We start from the raw sequence: 22,514 nt of genomic DNA, 5'->3' as shown, positions 1-22,514 counted from the left end.
GGGACGGATAAGAATGGCGTATTTTTGAATGTGCTTGATGCAAATCAAAACATCCTGTTTGCAACTAGGGCCCAAGTGCTGCCACTGATGGGGTGGGTGTCTGTGTGGCCCAATTTTTGGAAAAAAAGGGAGACTCCGCTTGGAGTAACCCTTGCTTACATTGTTTTTAAAAGAAGCCAAGATGAACAAGTCATGGATCAGCAAAGACTTTATCTACGTACCCCGGTGTCATCCTGGGGACGGATAAGAATGGCGTATTTTTGAATGTGCTTGATGCAAATCTAGCTGTGAAGTGTACAACTGGGGCACAACTGCTGCCACTGAAGGGGTGGGTGTGTGTGGGCCCAATTTTTGGAAAAAAGGGAGACTCCGCTTGGAGTAACCCTTGCTTGCTGTGTTTTTAAAAGAAGCCAAGATGAACAGAGCTGGGATCAGGAAAGACTTTGCTACCTACCCCGGTGTCATCCTGGGGACGGATAAGAATGGCGTATTTTTGAATGTGCTTGATGCAAATCTAGCTGTGAAGTGTACAACTGGGGCACAACTGCTGCCACTGAAGGGGTGGGTGTGTGTGGGCCCAATTTTTGGAAAAAAGGGAGACTCCGCTTGGAGTAACCCTTGCTTGCTGTGTTTTTAAAAGAAGCCAAGATGAACAGAGCTGGGATCAGGAAAGACTTTGCTACCTACCCCGGTGTCATCCTGGGGACGGATAAGAATGGCGTATTTTTGAATGTGCTTGATGCAAATCAAAACATCCTGTTTGCAACTAGGGCCCAAGTGCTGCCACTGATGGGGTGGGTGTCTGTGTGGCCCAATTTTTGGAAAAAAAGGGAGACTCCGCTTGGAGTAACCCTTGCTTACATTGTTTTTAAAAGAAGCCAAGATGAACAAGTCATGGATCAGCAAAGACTTTATCTACGTACCCCGGTGTCATCCTGGGGACGGATAAGAATGGCGTATTTTTGAATGTGCTTGATGCAAATCAAAACATCCTGTTTGCAACTAGGGCCCAAGTGCTGCCACTGATGGGGTGGGTGTCTGTGTGGCCCAATTTTTGGAAAAAAGGGAGACTCCGCTTGGAGTAACCCTTGCTTGCTGTGTTTTTAAAAGAAGCCAAGATGAACAGAGCTGGGATCAGGAAAGACTTTGCTACCTACCCCGGTGTCATCCTGGGGACGGATAAGAATGGCGTATTTTTGAATGTGCTTGATGCAAATCTAGCTGTGAAGTGTACAACTGGGGCACAACTGCTGCCACTGAAGGGGTGGGTGTGTGTGGGCCCAATTTTTGGAAAAAAGGGAGACTCCGCTTGGAGTAACCCTTGCTTGCTGTGTTTTTAAAAGAAGCCAAGAAGAACAGAGCTGGGATCAGGAAAGACTTTGCTACCTACCCCGGTGTCATCCTGGGGACGGATAAGAATGGCGTATTTTTGAATGTGCTTGATGCAAATCAAAACATCCTGTTTGCAACTAGGGCCCAAGTGCTGCCACTGATGGGGTGGGTGTCTGTGTGGCCCAATTTTTGGAAAAAAGGGAGACTCCGCTTGGAGTAACCCTTGCTTGCTGTGTTTTTAAAAGAAGCCAAGATGAACAGAGCTGGGATCAGGAAAGACTTTGCTACCTACCCCGGTGTCATCCTGGGGACGGATAAGAATGGCGTATTTTTGAATGTGCTTGATGCAAATGTAGCTGTGAAGTGTACAACTGGGGCACAAGTGCTGCCACTGAAGGGGTGGGTGTGTGTGTGGCCCAATTTTTGGAAAAAAGGGAGACTCCGCTTGGAGTCACCTTGCGGTGTTTTACATGATTTTAGAAGGGCGTGCCATGCCTATATCTGTGTGTCCTCCTCTTTTTCCTTGTCCAGCTGTTTTGTTTTCGCATGAGTATATGTCCTTGTCACTTTCCAATGTGTTTGAGTTGTTTGTCACCTTTAGGACACCTTTGAGGGTGTTTTCTAGGTGTTTTTCTGTGTTTGTGATTGCCTGCCATTGTTTCCTATGCAGTTCGAGTTCGGTTCGTCGAACGTTCGACGAACCGAACTCGAACGGGAGGTCCGTTCGGCGAACCAACCTCGAGCCGAACCGCGACCGGTTCGCTCATCTCTAGTTTTAAGTCATCTTTCTGCAAAGTCAAAAGTTTACATACACTAAAGGCCGCTTTACACGCTGTGACATCGCTAGCGATAGCACCCGCCCCCATCGTTTGTGCGACATTTGGTGATTGCTGCCGTAGCAAACATTATCGCTACGGCAGCGTCACATGCACATACCTTCTCAGCGACGTCGCTGTGACCGACGAACAATCCCTCCTTCAAGGGGGAGGTGCGTTCGGCGTCAAAGCCGGTGGACGCAGGTAAGGAGATGTTCGTCGTTCCTGCGGTCTCGCTCGCTCTCTCGCTCGCTCGCTCTCTCGCTCGCTCTCTCGCTCGCTCTCTCTCGCTCTCTCTCTCACTCTCTCTCTCTCATAAGTTTGGTTCCTAACGGGAATTGTTTATTCTGATTTAATGTCAGAAAATGAGAAAAAAAACTACTGTGTCTTTCTAAAGAGTGAAGGAAACTAAGGGTTTCAACTGTATTTTAGGAGTCGGTCCATTTTATACCGACTCCACCAAACTGGACCCCTACTCTGACTTCACAGCCCTACTTTCTGCAGATAAAACCTGCTCTCTTGGCATTGAAGAAGCTGCTTACAAAAGCAGGTTTATGTTTTGTTGTTTGTTTTTTTGAACATTTTGTGATATTTGACTATAGTATGCTTGTGTTTTTGCAGCGTTTTTTTTTTACTTCCTCGTTATTTCCTATGGGTGAAAAAAACGCTGAAGGAATTAAGACGCTCCAACTTTCAAAAACAGTAACATTTTCCAATTTAGACAGGCCCACAAACAAAATTTGAGTGTGTGCATGAGACTTCTGAAATCCCATAGCTTTTGTTGTAAAAATCAGCTTTTAATTTGCATTAAAAACACTGCAAAATGTTATGTTATTTGAAATTATGATTGAGAGAAGTTAAAGGAAACCTGATAGCTTGCACATGCTGCCGGATCCACAGATAGCATGCATCAGGCACTGACTGTATGATTTCACCTATTTATGCTTGACTCTGAAATGCTGCAGTGTTTAACCCCATTACGACCGCGTTACGTTTTAAAACGGCACTAAAAAAGGGTACTTATTCCTTTCTGCCGTTTTAAAACGGCGGTCGGAAAAAAGGGTCTAGCGCCCCCCAGAGTCAGAAAATTTCCGGGGTCTCAGCTGCCGGGGGTAGCTGAGACCCTGGAGATCATGATTCGGGCCGGTTTTTCCGGTCCCCGCTCACCTGATGACCGGTATACACCGTATACCGATCATCAAGTTATAGTAAATGACCGCGCCGGTAAAAAATCATTTATCTCCCATCTGGCATGATCAAACATGCCAGATGGGAGATAAATCTTTTTCCCGGTTCCCTCCGGTCCCCTCGGTATCCCCAAAGTGCCCCCCCCGACCCCCAACCCCCTCCCGAAAATCCAAGATGGCCGCGCGCATCGGAGAGCACAGCAGCGCGCCGGCCGCATTTACAGTGTTCCTATGGTTTCTGTCGTATGTGCCATAACACATACGACAGAAACCTGCTCCCCAGGCCCTGCCGGGTCCCCCCCTACCCCCCCCCTGGTGTCCCCCGGTGTCATACATACCGGAGCGCTGATCCCCCGCGGCCCCCTCCTCCGGCTCCTTCTCTGCAGACTCCGGTCACATGTGCCGAGCAGATGACAGCTTCCTGTGTTCAGAGACGCTGGCTGCTGCTCGGCACTGTGCAGCTGTGACCCGGGGAGGGTGGGTGCAGCTTTTTGCACCCACTCTCCTCAAATGGAGGGTCTGCCCTCCTAGAAAATGGGGGATACGTTCCCTGAACGTGTCCCCCATATTCTAGAAGGTCCAGAGTCGACGTGGGACATCCAAATGGATTATAGTGGATTTTTTTTTTTTCTTTTCAATAAATTGGTCAATCAGGGAATGTTTTGGGGAGTGTTTTTTCAAATAAATTTTTTTTTGTTGTCAATTTTTTTTCTTATTACTGTCAATTAGTTATGTCGGGTATCTGATAGACGCCGTGACATAACTAATTGCTGGGCTTGATGCCAGGTGACATTACACACCTGGTATCAACCCCATTCATTACCCCGTTAGCCAACGCACCAGGGCGCGGGATGAGCTGGGGCGAAGCGCCAGAATTGGCGCATCTAATGGATGCGCCACTTCTGGGGCGGCTGCGGCCTGCTATTTTTAGGCTGGGAAGAGTCCAATAACCATGGCTCTTCCCATCCTGAAAATACCAGACCCCAGCTGTCAGCTTCACCTTGGCTGGTGATCTAATTTGGGGGGACCCCACGTTTGTTTTTTTTTTTAATTATTTATTTATAAATAATTAAAAAAAAAAAAACAGCTTGGGGAGCCCTCCAAATTGATCACCAGACAAGATGAAGCTGTCAGCTGTGGTTTGCAGGCTACAGCTGTCTGCTTTACCCTAGCTGGCTATCAAAAATAGGGGGGACCCCACGTCATTTATTTTAATTTTTTTTTTTTTTTTTGGGCTAAATACAAGGCTAGGCATCCTTTAGTGTCACATGAAAGGCACTAAAGGGCGCCAGCTTAGAATATGCAGGGGGGTGGGACGTTATATATGTTTGACATCTATCCATTCATCCATTGTAGCATTTTACGCTGTGTGCCCACAATCAGGGTTTGCAGCGTTTTGGGCGCAGAGTGTTTTCCCTGCGTCCATAACGCTGCGTTGTGCAGTAGAAGCACAGTGGCAGGATTTTTAGAAATCCCGTGCCCACTGTGTTTCTTTTCTCCGCAGCATAAACCGACCTGTGGCGCAGCTTCCCGAGCCTCAGCATGTCAATTTATGCTGCGGAGATGAGTGTTCTTTGCAGGTAGAATAAAACTAAAGTCCACAGCAGCCTGAACCCAAATCGTGGGCATGGGCAGCTGCGTTCTCCCGTGGACAACACTCACATTTCTGCAGGAGGCTGACACTGTGTACTAGACGCCGTGTCGCTGGATCATGGCCACATAGCCTAAAGGCTACTTTACACGCTGCGATATCGGTCCCGATATCGCTAGTGTGGGTACCCGCCCCCATCTGTTGTGCGACACGGGCAAATCGCTGCCCGTGCCGCACAACATCGCGCAGACGCATCACACATACTTACCTGCCCGGCGACGTCGCTGTGACCGGCGAACCGCCTCCTTTCTAAGGGGGCGGTCCGTGTGGCGTCACAGTGACGTCACTGAGCGGCCGCCCAATAGAAGCGGAGGGGCGGAGATGAGTGGCCGGAACATCCCGCCCACCTTCTTCCTTCCTCATAGCGGCCGGGAGGCAGGTAAGGAGAGGTTCCTCGTTCCTGCGGCGTCACACATAGCGATGTGTGCTGCCGCAGGAGCGACGAACTACATCGTTACTGCTGCAGTAACGATAATCGAGAATGGACCCCCATGTCACCGATGAGCGATTTTGCACGTTTTTGCAACGATGCAAAATCGCTCATCGGTGTCACACGCAGCAACATCGCTAATGCGGCCGGATGTGCGTCACCAATTCCGTGACCCTAACGACTCCGCATTAGCGATGTCGCAGCGTGTAAAGCCCCCTTAACAGTGAGAAATTTGTTGCTACAGCAACATTTTTGTGAAGTATCTGTGGATTCAAAATGCTTACTATACTCCTGAATAAAATCCTTGAGGGGTCCAGTTTCCAAAATGAGGTCACTTGTGGGGGGTTTCTGATGTATAGGTACCCAAGGGGCCCTGCTAATGTGACATGGTGCGCGCAATTTACTTCAACTTTTCCAAAATTCAAATGGTGCTCCTTCCATTCCAAGCCCTCCCATTTATCCAAACAAAGGTTTTTGGCCACATGTGGGGTATCCCTGCGCTCACAAGAAATTAGATAACAACCTGTGGGGTACACGTTTTGTTGTTGCCTCTTGAAAAAGTGAAAAATGTGTCGCTAAATCAACATTTTTGTGAAAAAAATGAAAATTTCAATATGGCAACCTAAGCTTATCAAATTCTGTGAAGTATTCGTGGATTCAAAATGCTCAATATACACCTAGATTAAAGCCTTGAGGGGTCTTATTTCCAGAATGGGGTCACTTGTGGGGGACCTCCACTGCTTAGGCACCTCAGGGGCTCTCCTAATGCAACATGGCGTCCGCTATTGATTCCAGCCAATTTTGCAGTCAAACTGCACTCCTTCTCTTCTGAGCCCTGTAGTGTGCCCAAACAGTTGATTTCCACCACATACAAGATATCAACAAACTCAGGAGAAATTGCGCAATAAATTTCATGGTGATTTATTTCCTGTTACCCTTGTGAAAAAAAAAGCTACCTGGTTGAAGTAACAATTTTGTGGTAAAATTTTATTTTTTTATTTTCATGGCTCAACGTTATAAACTTCTGTAAAGCACCTGGAGGTTCAGGGTACTCACCAAACATCAAGATAAATTCCTTGAGGGGCCTAGTTTCCAATATGGGGTCACTTGTGGTGTTTTTTTGCTGTTTACGTACCTTAGGGGTCCTCCAAATGCGACATGGTGCCTGCAATCTTTTTCAGCCAAATTTCCTTTCCAAAATTCAAATATTGCTCCTTCCGTTCCAAGCCCTCCCATTTCTCCAAACAAAGGTTTCAGACCACAAGTGAGGTATCACCGCGCTCATAAAAAAGTGGGTAACAAACGTTGGGGTCAAATTTTTGGAATTACCTCTTGAAAAAGTGAAAAAATTGATGCTAAAGCAACATTTTTGAGAAAAAAATGAAAATTTTCAATGTGACAACGTAACGTTATCAAAATCTGTGAAGTACTTGTGGATCCAAAATGCTCACTATACCCCTAGATAGAAGCCTTAAGGGGTCTAGTTTCCAAAATGGTGTCACTTGTGAGGGGTTTCTGCTGTTTAGGTACCTTAGCGGACATGTAAATGCAACATGGTGCCCGCAATCTATTTCAGCCAAATTTGCTTTCCAAAATTCAAATATTGCTCCTTCTGTTCCGAGCCCTCCCATTTGTCCAAACAAAGGTTTCTGACCACATGTGGGGTATTGGCGCGTTCATAAGAAAGTGGGTAACAAGTTTTGGGGTTCATTTTGTTGTGTTATTTCTTCTAAAAGTGAATAAATTTGGGGTAGAGCAACATTTTAGGTAAAATTTTATTTTTTGCTTTTTTTCATTCCACTTTGCTTTAGTTCCTGTGAAGCACCTGAAGGGTTAATAAACTTCTTGGATGTGGTTTTGAGTACTTTGAGGGGTGCTGTTTTGAGAATGGTGTCACTTTTAGGTATTTTCTGTCACTTAGGCCTCTCAAAGTCACTTCAAATGTGATGTGGTCCCTAAAAAAATGGTTTTGTGAATTTTGTTGAAAAAATGGGAAATTGCTGATGAACTTTGACCCCTTCTAACTTCCTAACCCCAAAACATTTTGTTTCAGAAATTGCGCTAATGTAAAGTAGACATGTGGGAAATGTTATTTATTAACTGTTTTGTGTGACATAACTCTCTGGGTTAAGGGCATAAAAATTAAAAGTTTGAAAATTGCAAAATTTTCAAAATTTTCATCAAATTTCCGATTTTTTCACAAATAAAAGCAAAAAATATCGTTCTAAATTTATAGCTATCATGAAGTACAATATGTCACGAAAAAACAATGTCAGAATCACCGGGATCCGTTGAAGCGTTCCAGAGTTATGACCTCATAAAGTGACACTGGTCAGAATTGCAAAAAATGGCCTGGGCATTAAGGACAAAACTGGCTTCGTCCTTAAGGGGTTAAAAAAACAAACAAAAACATTTAAAACCCATCAGGTAGCGAGCCGCACAGGACACTAGTCAGACAAGGGGGTCCCTGGTGGCAGCTCCCCTCGCTTTTTTTTTTGGAGTGACAATTCTTTGCATGCTTGTATAGGGAGAGGCAAGGGAGTCACTAACAGCGGCTGGAAATAAGGTCCCAGGCTGATTTTAACCCCTTAACGACCACGGGCAGTAAAGTTACGTCCTAGTGGTCATAGTATTAATCCCCACGGCTGTCGCGGGCAGTCGGGGGGGATCTGCACACGTTAGCTGGTTTATACAGCTGACATGTGTGCCTACCAGGTATGAGCAGATCCGCGATCTGCCCGTACCTGTTAACCCCTTATATGCTGCTGTGAAACTGTCACAGCGGCATTATAATAGCGGTATTCCGTTACTCACTGCCCGACACCAGAAGTCACGTAAACGTGATCACGTGGATCCGATGGTTTTCATGGTAGCACAGGGTTATGTGATGGCTCCTGTAGCTCACATGACTCACTTCCTGTCTCACCTGGCCGAGATCCGTGTGAGATAGGAGATGAGCAGATCTGGTGTTGACAGCTGTGATCAGCAGATCTGAATGAGCGATCAGACTGCTGATTCTTATAGCCACCTAGGGGGACTAGTAAAATAAAGTAAAGGAAAGTTTTGAAAAATTAAAAAAAAAAAAAATATACCGTATTTTTCGCTTTATAAGACGCACCCCCAACCGACCCCCAAATTTGGTGAAGGAAAAGAGAATTATTTTTTTTTAATGTTAAATGGGGTCCATCTTATAATGCCAGTGTCCCTCAACAAATCTTATAGGATATATGTCCCTCATAGCCCCCCATCCTAAAATTAGCCCCCTTAATCTGGATATGGCCCCCTTATATTGAATATAGCCCCCTTGTGATGGCACACGTTCCCCTGTGCTGCCTATGGCCCCCTATGGATTGCATACATTCCCCTGTGCTACATTCCCCTGTGCTGCCTATGGCCCCCTATGGATTGCATACATTCCCCTGTGCTGCCTATGGCCCCCTATGGATTGCATACATTCCCCTGTGCTGCCTATGGCCCCCTATGGATTGCACACGTTCCCGTGTGTTAGATATCGCCCCCATAGTGCTGCCCATGGCCCCTATATAGATTGCACAAGTCCCCCTGTGTTAGATATCGCCCCCATAGTGCTGCCCATGGCCCCTATATAGATCGCACAAGTCCCCCTGTGTTAGATATCGCCCCCATAGTGCTGCCCATGGCCCCTTTATAGATCGCACAAGTCCCCCTGTGTTAGATATCGCCCCCATAGTGCTGCCCATGGCCCCTATATAGATCGCACAAGTCCCCCTGTGTTAGATATCGCCCCCATGGTGCTGCCCATGGCCCCTATAGATCGCACAAGTCCCCCTGTGTTAGATATCGCCCCCATAGTGCTGCCCATGGCCCCTATATAGATCGCACAAGTCCCCCTGTGTTAGATATCGCCCCCATAGTGCTGCCCATGGCCCCTTTATAGATCGCACAAGTCCCCCTGTGTTAGATATCGCCCCCATAGTGCTGCCCATGGCCCCTATATAGATCGCACAAGTCCCCCTGTGTTAGATATCGCCCCCATGGTGCTGCCCATGGCCCCTATAGATCGCACAAGTCCCCCTGTGTTAGATATTGCCCCCAGGCTGCTGCTCATAGTAAAATAAAACACTCTTTCCTTACCTCCTCCAGCGCTGAGCTCCCTCCGTGCTTCTCTTCCTCCACTTCCTGGTTCTCAGTGCGTCATGTGATCGGCACAGCAGACTGAGATCTCTGCGTGCCTGATCACAGTGGGAGCAGGGACACAGGGGAGAAACGCTGCAGGGGGTAAGTAAAGCTTTTTTATTTTAGAATGAGCAGCAGCCTGGGGGCCAAATCTAACATAGGGGGGGCATGTGCCATCACAGGGGGGAGCAGGCTCATATAATATGCACCGCTCCCTCAGCCCATCACTGCGTGTGATTTCAGCACCATTGGAGATGGACATCGGCTGTGCATATTATATGAGCGGGAGCAGGAGATCAAAGGCTGCAGCCCGCAGCGTTCCCCTGCACTCCAGAGCTGCTGCCCCCACCTCCCCTGGACCCTGCAGTGTACATATATATATACCCCCCGTATATTCGGCTTATAAGACGCACCCCCTACTGTCCCCCAAAATTTGGGGGAACAAAAGTGCGTCTTATAAAGCGAAAAATACGGTAATAACCTAAAAGTTCAAATCACCCCCCCCTTTCTCGCCATTGAAAATTAAAGGGTTAAAAAATACACACATTTGGTATCGCTGCGTTCAGAAACGTCCAATCTATTAAAATATAAAATCAATTAATCTGATCGGTAAATGGCGTAGCGGCAAAAATATTTCAAATCCCAAAATTACGTTTTTTTGGTCGCCACAAATTTTGTGCAAATGCAATAACAGGCGATCAAAACGTAGCATCTGCGCAAAAATGTTACCATTAAAAATGTCTCATTGAGACGCAAAAAATAAGCAGTTACTGAGCCATAGACCCCGAAAAATGAGAACGCTACGGGTCGCGGGAAATGGCGCAAAACATGCGCTACTTTTTTTGGACAAATGTTTTTGATTTTTTTTTTTTTTTTTTTTACCCCTTAGATAAGAGTAAACCTCTTCATGTTTGGGGTCTACGAACTCGTACTGACCTGAGGTATCACAGCGACACATCAGTTTTACCAGACAGTAAACACAGTGAATAAAATATCTCAAAAACAATTGTGCAATCACACTTTATTTGCTATTTTTCTGCGTTTGGAATTTTTTTGCCGTTTTTCAGTACACTATATGGTAAAACTCATGATTTTTTTAAAAGTACAACTCATTCCATAAAAAACGAGCCCTCACATGCCTATATTGACAGAAAAATAAAAATGTTATGGCTCTCCGAAGAAGGATAGTGGGAAAAAAAACAGGAAAGATCAAAATGAGCTAGTCGTGAAGGGGTTAGTGCACCATATTTTTCTGACTATAATACACACCTAGGTTTTACAGGTAGAAAATATGAAAAATAAAATATATAAAGCAAAAAATGTGGTCATGATGCACTGTTATGGGGGGGATCTATTGCTGACCTTATTATGGGGTAATGACTCCCAATTCTATACTAAAGTCTTCCATCCTGGGTCTCTTCCAGGTATATATGCCCCCATCCTGCTGTATATAATCCCGATCCTGGTGCATACATTCATTGCCAAAAGTGTTGGCACCCTTGAAATTGTAACAGAAAATGAAGTATTTCTCCCAGAAAATTATTGCAATTACACATGTTTTGTTTATACATATGTTTGTCTTTTGCGTGTATTGGAACAACACAAAAAGACTGAGGAAAAAAATTGTAAATGGAAATAATTTCACACTCCATAAATAAGCTGGACAAAATTGTTGGCACCCTCATGGTTACCCCTACGTCATAGGTCTTGTCCGTCCCTTCACTTTGAACTTGCTGTGCGAGCCCACGTTTCCCTGCACATGTCGGCTGATCTGATCATCTGACATGTGCAGGTAATAGTCATGGGTGTTAACTAGTTAAATCCCGCTGTCAATCTCTGACACTGCGGGATTTAAAACGCTCCAGGGGAAGCGTGTCATTCCTCGTCTCCATTGGCAGCCCTGTGACGTGATTATGGGGTGCCGATGGGTTGTCATGACATCCGACTGTCAGCTGATGACACCTGTCACTGTCATAGCGTATTCCCTATAAATTCTGGCTGAGTACCCAGCACTCACAAGATATCAGCATTTCTGTGTGGATTTCAAGCTGAACAGTGGGAAAAAAATCTGTCCCTCTATTCCAGGGGTCCCCCCGCCCTGTAGCTCGGAATCCACATATGGCTTGCGAACCCATGATGTGTGGCTTGCGGCTGTCTTCTACCTTGGTGCATAAGCACCAGGGCTACCAAACAGCTACAAAGAACAGGTCTGTAGATAATGACTTTTGTGAGTAGGCCAACATAGAAAAGGAAATCTAAGTGAGGATATGATAGGAACCACTAGATATTGGTATACTGCCGCGGTATGATTGCTGTGGAAAAGCTTTTGGCTGTCATTATACCGATAATGGGGGCTCTCGGTGTCACTACTGTGAGGAGACACGAGTTGGATGTGGCTCAAGAACCTCTCTCGGAGCTGAATGTCACTCGCGTCTTTCTTTTTCAGAGCTGAATGTGGCTCTCAAGGTCAGAAAGGTTGGGGACCGTTGCGTTAGTTAGAGGAATTATTACCAGGTGTAGAACAATATGCAGCAATTCGTAATAAGGTTAAAATTTAACTTTTAATTAAATATATTAAAAATCGACTCAAGGTCTGTAAATCACCCGTTCAAATGTGCAGATTAAACCGTTGCGATTAGACTGTTGCGTTAGGCCAAAGCCATACGTTGAGAAAAACAGTGCGAGTGGAGTGCGATAAAACATCGCATTCCACTCGGACCAATTCTAGCCTGTGTGACAGCACACGAGTGATTTTCTCAGCCCCAATCGGACCGACAAAACAATCGCAGCATGCTACAACTGTAATGCGAGACTCTTTCTCTCGCACCCATTCAAGTCTATGGGGCGAGAGAAGAATCGCACTGCACTCACGGTACACCGGTGTACCAGGAGTGCAGTGCGAGAATCGCAATAGCCAGCTACAGAGGAGAGAGGGAGATAAATCCCTCTCTCCACTCCCCAGCCCTCCCCTCCTCAGTGCCGGCCCGCCCCCTGCAGCTGAGGTCCGCTCTCACAGTCGGACCTCAGTCGCAGGGATACTAGCATGACACTTGGCTCTGCTGTGTTGCCAGCGCGAGCCGAGTGTCATGCGAGGATCGCAGTAGTGCCCCGTGTGGTCCCAGCCTTAATCAAAGGAATGTCACTTGTTTCAGAGTGAAATGTTTTTTGGGTTTTTTTTTGTATCGATTTTATATCAATTACTGACAGTAACGACAGGTCACATTTCGAATTTCGCAATAGTTTGTTGTGTCACACAACATTCCCATCTATTGTTATCTATTGTTTCTTTTATGTTTTAGTGAATTAAGTTTCTGTCTACACCTTTTTATATTTTTGGGAATGTGTAAAATTAATTTTAAAATTGCATATCAATGTTTTTGAATTCTCCAGTCCTCATGCACCCCCCCAACCCCAACAGATCATGTTTTCAGGATCTCCTTAGTGTTGCACGAGTGATAGAATTATCATCCGCAAATTGCCACAGATTCTTTCACAAGTGCAAACTAATTAAATCCTGAAAACATGATCTGTTGGGGGCCATGAGGACTGGAGTTAAGAAACTCTGATATACACTGAACAAAAATATGAATACAACACTTTTGTTTTTGCTCCCATTTTTCATGAGCTGAACTGAAAGATCTAAGACTTTTTCTTTGTCCACAAAAGGCCTTTTTCTTTCAACTGTGGCTCACAAATTTGTCTCAATCTCTGTGAGCGAGCATTTCTCCTTTGCCTAGACCAGGGATGGGGAACCTTTTTACTGCCGGGGGCCATTTGGAAATTTCTACCAACCTTCGGGGGCCGCACAAAATTATCAATGTGAAAATGACCCTGCTATATTTGGTCAAACAATTAATAAACTCACCCCTACTGTGGCGGCCGGAGCAGCTTCTCTTTGGTGTGGCTGTGATGTTTGGTGATACGAATCATGTTGCTTCTCACAATTGCTTTTCTAGGTTTGTCTCGGTCTGAAGCGCAGTCAATTATTTGTCATAATAATATTTGGTAAATCATATACATCACATAGGAGACGCTGTATATACATCACAGGAGACGCTGGAGGCACATATAACACATAGGAGACACTGGGACTGCTCTATATACATTACAGGAGTCACTGAAGGCACATACATCACTGGAGGGGCTGGGGGCATATACATCACATTGACAATGCTGGGACTGACGTATACACAACAGAAAGGAAACGCTGGGACTGCTGTATATACACATCACAGGAGACACTGGAGGCACATACCTCACATGAGGAGCTGGGGACATATATATGCTCCCAGCCCCTCCTGTGTTGTGTATGTCCCCAGTGTCTCCTGTGATCTATATGCCCCCAGCATCTCTAATGTGATGTATAAGTCACAGGAGACGCTGAAGGCAAACAACACAAGAGGGGCTGGGTGGCATACACAACGCAAGAGGTGCTGGGGGGCATACACATCACAAGAGGGGCTGGGGGCACAAACATCACAAGAGGGGCTGGGGGCAAAGACATCACTGAGGGGGGCACAGACATCACTGGGGGAACACAACACTGGGGGTGATACGTAGCATTGGGAGGGCACACAGCACTGCCCCCCTGTAATGTCAGGGCTCTGCACACAGTACCTGCAGAGCCCTGACATTACTGTGGAGACACAAACCTGAGGTGATACACAACATGGGGCGAGGGACACCGCACTGATCGTTGCAGACAACTCTGGGGGAATGGTACACAAAGTACTGGACGGGGAGCCGTGTGCAGGCGCACGCACACACAGCGCCAGAGACAGTACAGGCCGGAGGGAAGAGGGGCGGGCACACTGCTCCGGAGGACAGAGGGGCGGGCACACCTCACGAGAGGACAGAGGATCAGGCAGATCGCTTCGGAGTTCAAAGGTGCGGTCACACCACACAAGAAGACATAGGGGCGGGCACATCGCTCCGAAGGGGGCAGAGGGGCACACTGCTCCGGAGGACAGAGGGGCGGGCACACCTCACGAGAGGACAGAGGATCAGGCAGATCGCTTCGGAGTTCAAAGGTGCGGTCACACCACACAAGAAGACATAGGGGCGGGCACATCGCTCCGAAGGGGGCAGAGGGGCAGACTGCTCCGGAGGGCAGAGGGGCGGGCACACCGCACGAAAGGAAAGAGGGGCGGGCAGATCTCTCCGGAGGGCAGAGGGGCGGGCACACCTCACGAGAGGACAGAGGGGCAGGCAGATCGCTTCGGAGTTCAAAGGTGCGGTCTCACCACACGAGAAGACATAGGGGCGGGCACATCACTCCGAAGGGGGCAGAGGGGGCAGACTGCTCTGGAGGGCAGAGGGGAGGCAGACCACACGAGAGGAAAGAGGGGCGGGCAGATCGCTCCGAAGAGCAGAGGGACGGGCACACACCGCTGATCACGCTAAAACTGGACAGCGGGAGAGCCCATTGGTTCGCCCAAACAGTGCATGTGGTCATTTAAAGTGCCGGCGACCCCAACACTGCAGCCCCCGGGAATCTGCCCGGGGCCGCATAAAAGATCATGGGGGGCCACATGCGGGCCGGAGGTTCCCCACCCCTGGCCTAGACAATCCATCCACCTCACTGGTGTGGCATATCATGATGCTGATTAGACAGCATGATTATTGCACAGGTGTGCAGTAGGCCACAATAAAAGGCCACTCTAAAATGTGCAGTTTTACAGTATTTGAGGGTGGGGCAGAAGACCTGTCAGTGTCTGGTGTGACCACCATCTGCCTCACACAGTAAAACACATCTTCACATAGAGTTGATTGATTGTGACCTGTGGAATGTTGGTTGATTCCTCCTCAATGGCTATGCCAAGTTGCTGAATATTGACAAGAACTTGAACATGCTGTCGTATAAGTCGATCCAGAATATCCCAAATATGATCAATGGGAATTGTGTACAGATCCTCGCGACATTGGGCTGTGTGTTATTATGCTGCAACATGAGTTGATGGTCTTGGATGAATGGCACAGTGATGGTCCTCAGGATCGTGTCACGGTATATCTGTGCATTTAAAATGGCAATCAAGAAAATACACCTGTGTTTGTTATCCTTAACATACACCTGCCCATACCATACGCCACCATGGGTCACTCGATTCACAACGTTGACATCATCAAACTGCTCACCCACACAATGCCATACATGCAGTCTGTCATCTGCTTAATACAGTGAAAACTGGGATTCATCAGTGATAACACATCCTTTCCAACATGCCAGACTCCATCAGATGTGAGCATTTGCACACTCAAGTTGGTTACGTCAAAGTACTGCAAAGTACTGCAGTCAGGTGGAGACCCCTAGGAGGACGACGAGCAGCAGATGAGCTTCCCTGAGACGGATTCTGAAAGTTTGTGCAGAATTCTATGGTTATGCAAACCAATTGTTGCAGCAGTTGTTTGGGTGGCTGGTCACATGATCTTGGAGGTGAATATGCTGGATGTTGAGGTCCTGGGCTGGTGTGGTTACACGTGGTCTGTAGTTGTGAGGCCGGTTGGATGTACTGCCAAATTCTGTGAAACGTCTTTGGAGACTCTTTATGGAAGAGAAATGAACATTCAGTTCATGGGCAACAGCTCTTGTGGACATTCCTGCAGTCAGCATGTTAATTGCATGTTCCCTCAAAACTTGCTATATGTGTGGCATTGTGCTGTGTGATAAAACTGCACATTTTAGAGTGGCCTTTTATTGCGGCCAGCCTAAGGCACACCCGTGCAATAGTCATGCTGTCTGATCAGCATCTTCATATGTCACACCTGTGAAGTGAATGGATTATCTCAGCAAAGAAGAAGTGCTCACTAACACATTTAGAACAGCTTTGTGTACATAGAAAAAGTCTTAGATCTTTGAGTTCAGCTCATGAAAACTGGGAGCAAAAACATAAGTGTTACATTTAGATTTTTGTTCTGCGTATATGCATGAACTGGTGGATGGTGTCTTACTATGTACCATTTGGAATTTGGTCCTATAATGCTTATGAATTAATGGGAGTTGTCCACTCCTTGGAGATCCATTTCTCAATCCATATGATTTCCCCTTTTGAAATAATAACCCTGATACATCCAGCGCTGACAGCGTATCGACAGTGTTGATACTGTCTGTCTCTCCCAAGAGCGCATAACTGTTATGTCACGCGATCCCGGTAGCCTATTCGCGTCAGCTTCTCTCTCCCGACTCACACTGCTGGAACGGCGCCTGCACTGGAGGTTAGTATTATTTTAAAAGGGGGAGGAAACATAGTGATTGAGAAGGGGTTGTCTGAGTAGTGCGCCCTTTATATGGTCTCATAACTACGGTCCACTTTAAGGTTGGAATTTGCCCAAGGTTCAGCTGATGGTCCATATATTTCCATACAAATAATTTGTCGTGGTGTGTAGTACATGGATGGGCTGCCAGAGTTAGACACAGACCTAGCACATCCATGCTAACCACGTGCTTTAAAGAGAGCCAACCATCAGGATTTTAATATATAAAGTAAAGCTTGTGTTATACTGGTGCTAGGATGCTGAATGAAAGATTGGATGTTTCATTTCAGAAATATGTGCAAGTAAAGTTCCAGCAATGCACTGCTGTTTGATTGACGGGTGCAACAGGGGTGGGAATATGTGAGTCAGGTCTTGCTGTCTATTCCTGCCTCTGTCTGCCTGCCTGGCCTTCCTCCCCCTGTCGCCGTCATAGACATTAATTCCTGCGCGTGCACAGTATCATTTCTAAATATTGCAGAAAACCCTTCACTAAGATGGAGTTGGCGCCTACACATAGCACTATCTCTGGCGCCATCTTTGTGAAGAGTGTCTTCCTGCATCGGACCGTCTTATGCAGGAGCATGCGCGGTCACAACAGAAGTGGAGACCACCCCCAAAATTGGCTGACCAGTCTCCTCTGAAGCATGCAGCTTGTGTTCTTCTCGGTGGGGTCTGTGGTCAGCTGATTTTGGGGCGGTCTTCACTTCTGTTGTGACCGCACGTGCTTGCACGGTCACAATGAGAGCAGGGGATGTGAGGGTGCATGCACTGCCATCGTATAGCGCATAGAAAGGTCCCATGCAGGAAGACAATCTTCACAAAGATGGCACGAGAGATGGCGCAATACTTAAAAAAAATAATAGTGTGCAAGCTCTGGAATTAACGAGAAGAAAAGCCAGGCAGGCAGACAGGCAAGGAATAGATAACAAAACCTGACCAAACTATTCCCGCCCCTTTTGCACCTGTCAATCAAATAGCAGTGCATTGCTGGTACTTTACTTGCACATATTTCTGAAATAAAACATCCAATCTCAGAACAGTAGGTATGCTTACAGTACTTGGGGCCAGCATAGCACTGGCTTTACTTTATATATGAAAATCCTGCTGGTGTGTTATCATTAATAGGGTATGTGGCAAGGGATTTCGCTTCGAGATTACTCCTTCAGTATATTGTGCAATATTGAAGCACGTATGTTGTGTTCTTGCAATTACACTGCATACTTTCACTTTCTGTATATTCCCTTTTATGTATGTGCTATTTATGCTCATGTATAGTTCCAAAAGGCTTTTACATACACTCATTATAAAATCAAACTTTATCATACTTTTGACTTACAAGACTGATTTTTCATATTGGCTGCCTTCTAATAACTCCTTTATGGCAGAGTAAAGGACTAATCCCAAAATGTATAATATATTTTCCCATTAAATTATTGCCTGTACTTTTTTTTTTTTCAATGTGAAATTAAATGGGTTTCTTTTTGGTCTTCTTAATAAATAACAATCTCCCTTTCACTTAGAAGAGGCGGTCCGGTCGTCAGGTGAAACGAAGGAAGTACAATGAAGACCTTGATTTCAAAGTGGTGGATGATGATGGAGAAACTATCGCTGTGTTGGGAGCCGGGAGGGCATCTGCCCTATCTGCCTCAACGCTGGCATGGCAAGCTGAGGTGAGACCGCTATCTTGTGTATATCCCAGAATCTGTACAGTGTTGTGTACTTAGAAAAAACAAGAAAGCCAGCACTAAATGTGCACTACAGCACTAAAAATTCCAAACTTTACTTATTATTAAAATTTGAGATTTTTGGCAAAAAAATTGCAATTTCTTGAGCTACCTGCCACGTCACGGCAAATCTCTTTGGAGCAGTCCTACTCTAAAATATTTTTATATAAAATGTGCAATACGGCCTCACATGTGAAAAAGTAGAACTGTTATTAGCAGTACTCACTAGATGTTTTTCAATCCCGTACCCATGACTGAATCGTTGCTGGGGGCGGGACAGGTCCAAGCAAATGCTGCATAAAGTAAATAGCCTGTGGACAGGGCCTGATGACTGAATGTGAACAGCCACCAATTGCCAAAATCAAGACTGGTGGAATACAACCCAAATTGGGGTGCACGGCAAGGTGGGGGTCAGCCACCGACCAATTCAACAAAGAAAAAACAAGAAAGCCAGCACTAAATGTGCACTACAACAATAATTTATGCTGGAGGTACTTCTGAGATTTCAGACACATTCCAATAAGGTATAAAGGAATGTTGTTCTTTCTTGATTAAATCTCAGGAATATACTAGACATTTATATCAGGGTGGTAATCATATGTTGTGTATGTGCTGAATTTAAACTGATAAACTTCTACCTGGAGGTACCGCATTTTCCCTTTTCTCATTTGTGCTTCCATGCAACCACAAAGATTAGGAAGGTCATGGATGCTGAATATGATTATTGCATTGCATGGATAACCGTTAGTGCTCATATCTCCCAAATAATAGGACTGTGGTAAAGTCACAATTGTCTGGAATATCTTGGTATGCTTTGAGTCGAGTTCTCTTCAAGAACGGTGGCAGCGTGAGAACAATCCTCTTCTACCAAATCTACATTTGCCACTGTGGGCACTCATGAGTCCATTAAGTGATGTACTTTACATTTCCATATCTCATGCTTGGCATTTTGCTCACAGATACTGACTGTCTTTTATTGCAGTGTTGATCTTGATATCTGTCTTGGCTGTAGGACAATCAGATGCTTTTTATTGGAGTTTTTATTTTGCAGAGAATATGATTTGCACTTCTGGCCTCTGTATGTAACCTTGTTCTGTGATCTGGTGTAGACTAGCACTCGCTCACTTTCACTGCTGGCTGTAGACATTTTCACTTCACTATACCACACCATATCACCATACCAGGGCTAGAGTTCCATTTCTGGTGCAACGCCTCCACTTTCCATAAATTTTGCTTGGCGTCTGTAGCAACACTCTGTCCCTCCCCAGCTCTGCCCACTTTTGTGCTTCCTTAAACTAGCATCAACATCAAAATGACAAAAAATGCAAAATTATTCTTCAATTTTTTTCTGGCTTAAACACTTTGACGTATCGGCTAAGTGTCAAAGAAACATTTTACTCCATTAGGGGAATACAGATGGGGACTAAATCTCACAAGATGGCTTTGTTTGCAGACGATGTATTGCTTTGTTACTCAACCAAGGATAAAGGGTGCTTTACACGCTGCGACATCGCTACTTATATATCGTCGGGGTCACGTCGTTAGTGACACACATCCGGCGCCGGTAGTGACATCACAGCGTGTGACACCAAGGAGCGACTATCAACGATCGCAAAATCGTTCAAAAACGGTGATCGTTGACACATCGCTCCTTTCCTTAATATCGTTACTGCTGCAGGTACGATGTTGTTCGTCGTCCCTGCGGCAGCACACATCGCTATGCGTGACACCGCAGGAACGACGAACATCTCCTACCTGCGTCCACCGGCAATGCGGAAGGAAGGAGGTGGGCGGGATTTTACGTCCCGCTCATCTCTTCCCCTCCGCTTCTATTGGCCGGCCGCTTAGTGACGCCGCAGTGACGAAGAACGCCCCTCCCCCTTGAAGGAGGGATTTTTCGGCGGTCATAGCGACGTCGCTGTCAAGGTATGTGCGTGTGACGCTGCCGTAGCGATATTGTTCACTATGGCAGCGAGCACCAAATGTCGCACGAGCGACGGGGACGGGTGCTATCGCGCACGACATCGCTAGCAATGTCGCAGCGTGTAAAGCCCCCTTAAGTCTCCCGGCCATCTTGAGAGAGTTTGAAGACTTTGGTAGATTTTCAAATTTTTAAGTCAATTTCCAAAAAACGAAGATCCTAAATATCTCACTCCCCCTATAGGAGGTGAACGCGCTTAGACCTTTTTTTTCCTTTTCGGTTGAGTAGCAATTTCCTTAAACACTTAAAGATTAGAATGACGGCCAACCCCAAAACCTATATGACATAAACTACCCAGACCTCCTAAACTCCATACAAAAAGACCTCACGAACTGGCATAGTCTTCCCATTTCATGGCTTGGCAGAATCAATATGATTAAAATGGATATCCTACCGAGAGTCCTCTACTTTTTCCAGACCATCCCATGCAACATAGGCAGACCTTTTTCCTTAGACTGAAAAGGATGGTGCGCCATTTTGTATGGCATGGTACTAAGTCACGTCTGAAACACTCGTTATTAACCCGCTCACGGTGGAAGGGGGGACTGGATTGCCTGATTTTAAGGTGTACCGTGGAGCTACTGTGAGCAATTGTATTATGGATCTCTTATATAATAAAGATAATAAGCTGTGGGTGGAGAAGAGCACGACTTGGCCCCGACTAGCGCACAAGGAGTTTTTTGGTTATCCACTCAGGAAAACCTAGCGAACATAGAGGTGACCCCACTTCTTCACCTACTAGCAGGTACATGGCGGAGCATTATTAATAGGAAATTCGGTCTGACTAAAAGCCTGGGACCCCTAACACCTTTAGTGGGCAATCCCTGATTTCCTTGCAGTTTACACGAACATCACCCCAATGTTATTACAGAGTACACGAAAGGAGTTCCATGCGTCAGAGATGTGGTGTCCCTCTCGAACTGTAGACCATTGACTTTTTTACTGGGAGGTAGAAAGACTGAGCCAGGACATTGGTTCCAGTATCTTCAGCTTCGTAGCTATATAGACTCTTTGACTCCGGGATCCAAATCAGATGAGGATATGACCCAATTTGAAAGGCTATGTATATCACAGGGGATACCGGCTCACCTAGTATCTGCAATAAATAAGACTGTGTTGTCTCGAGATAGTCTGGAAGGTCTCCATCCCCATGTGACCCAATGGCAGAGAGACCTGAGCCCGGTCTTTCCTGGGGAGCAGTGGATTAAAAACGTTCACATTAACGCACAAAATAACAATATCCTGTACGATACAGGAACTAAATTTTAAAATACTATCTAGATGGTGTAGAATGCCTGACAAACTGCACAAGATCTACCCAGAGATACCGGATGTGTGGTGGAAATGTCAGCAGTCGTCAAAGTCAATGTAAAGCTGCTTTCACAATACGTTTTTGTAACATGCGTCCTGAACGTTTTTTTAACGCAAAAACGGATCCAGTGCAAATGCGTTTTCATTTCAATGCATTTGCAATGGACTCGCATTCACATGCGTTCACCTGCGTTTGCGTGCGTTATAGTGAGGATCCAGCGAGTTGCAGTTTTTTAACATTTTTCAAAAACGCTACTTGTAGCGTTTTTGGGCTGCGTCCAAATACTGCAAATTGCTGGATCCTGACTATACTACATGCAAACGTATGTGAACGCTGGCATGCTGATAGACACTATCCTGCTTGCTCTACTGAGCATGCCCAGAAACCAGCCTCGGGTGATCAGTCTCTCTCTCCCCCTCCCTCTCTGCCTCTCTCTCCCTCCCCGTCTCATCTCTATCTCCCCCGCCTGAGAGCTGCGGACACTCGTAACCAAGATAAATATCGGGTAACCAAGCAAAGCGCTTCTCTTAGTTACCCGATGTTTACGTTGGTTACGTGTGCAGGGAGCAGGCAGCCCGGCTCCTAGCACCTGCGGATGCTCGTAACCAACGTAAATATCAGGTATCCAAGCAAGTTACCCGATGTTTACCTTGTTTACGAGCCTCCGCAGCTGTCA

At 46.1% G+C, this 22,514-nt stretch overlaps 1 protein-coding gene across 3 annotated transcripts in view; it reads left to right on the top strand.

Moving 5' to 3' along the window:
• Positions 1–22,514, top strand: part of CHD6 (chromodomain helicase DNA binding protein 6) — a 338,823-nt gene that overhangs the window by 115,137 nt on the left and 201,172 nt on the right. For 2 of the 3 annotated variants that reach the window (XM_075349914.1, XM_075349912.1), the window contains exon 5: positions 18,342–18,491. In XM_075349914.1, coding sequence (XP_075206029.1) covers positions 18,342–18,491 — 150 coding nt within the window. The remainder of the gene's footprint in view (positions 1–18,341; positions 18,492–22,514) is intronic. The other variant, XM_075349913.1, reaches the window with a different exon arrangement.

The sequence above is a fragment of the Anomaloglossus baeobatrachus genome, chromosome 5 (genome assembly GCF_048569485.1).
Source record: "Anomaloglossus baeobatrachus isolate aAnoBae1 chromosome 5, aAnoBae1.hap1, whole genome shotgun sequence".
NCBI lineage: Eukaryota > Metazoa > Chordata > Amphibia > Anura > Aromobatidae > Anomaloglossus > Anomaloglossus baeobatrachus.
Note: the sequence above shows the minus strand (reverse complement) of the source record. Positions and strands in the feature narration are given on the sequence as shown.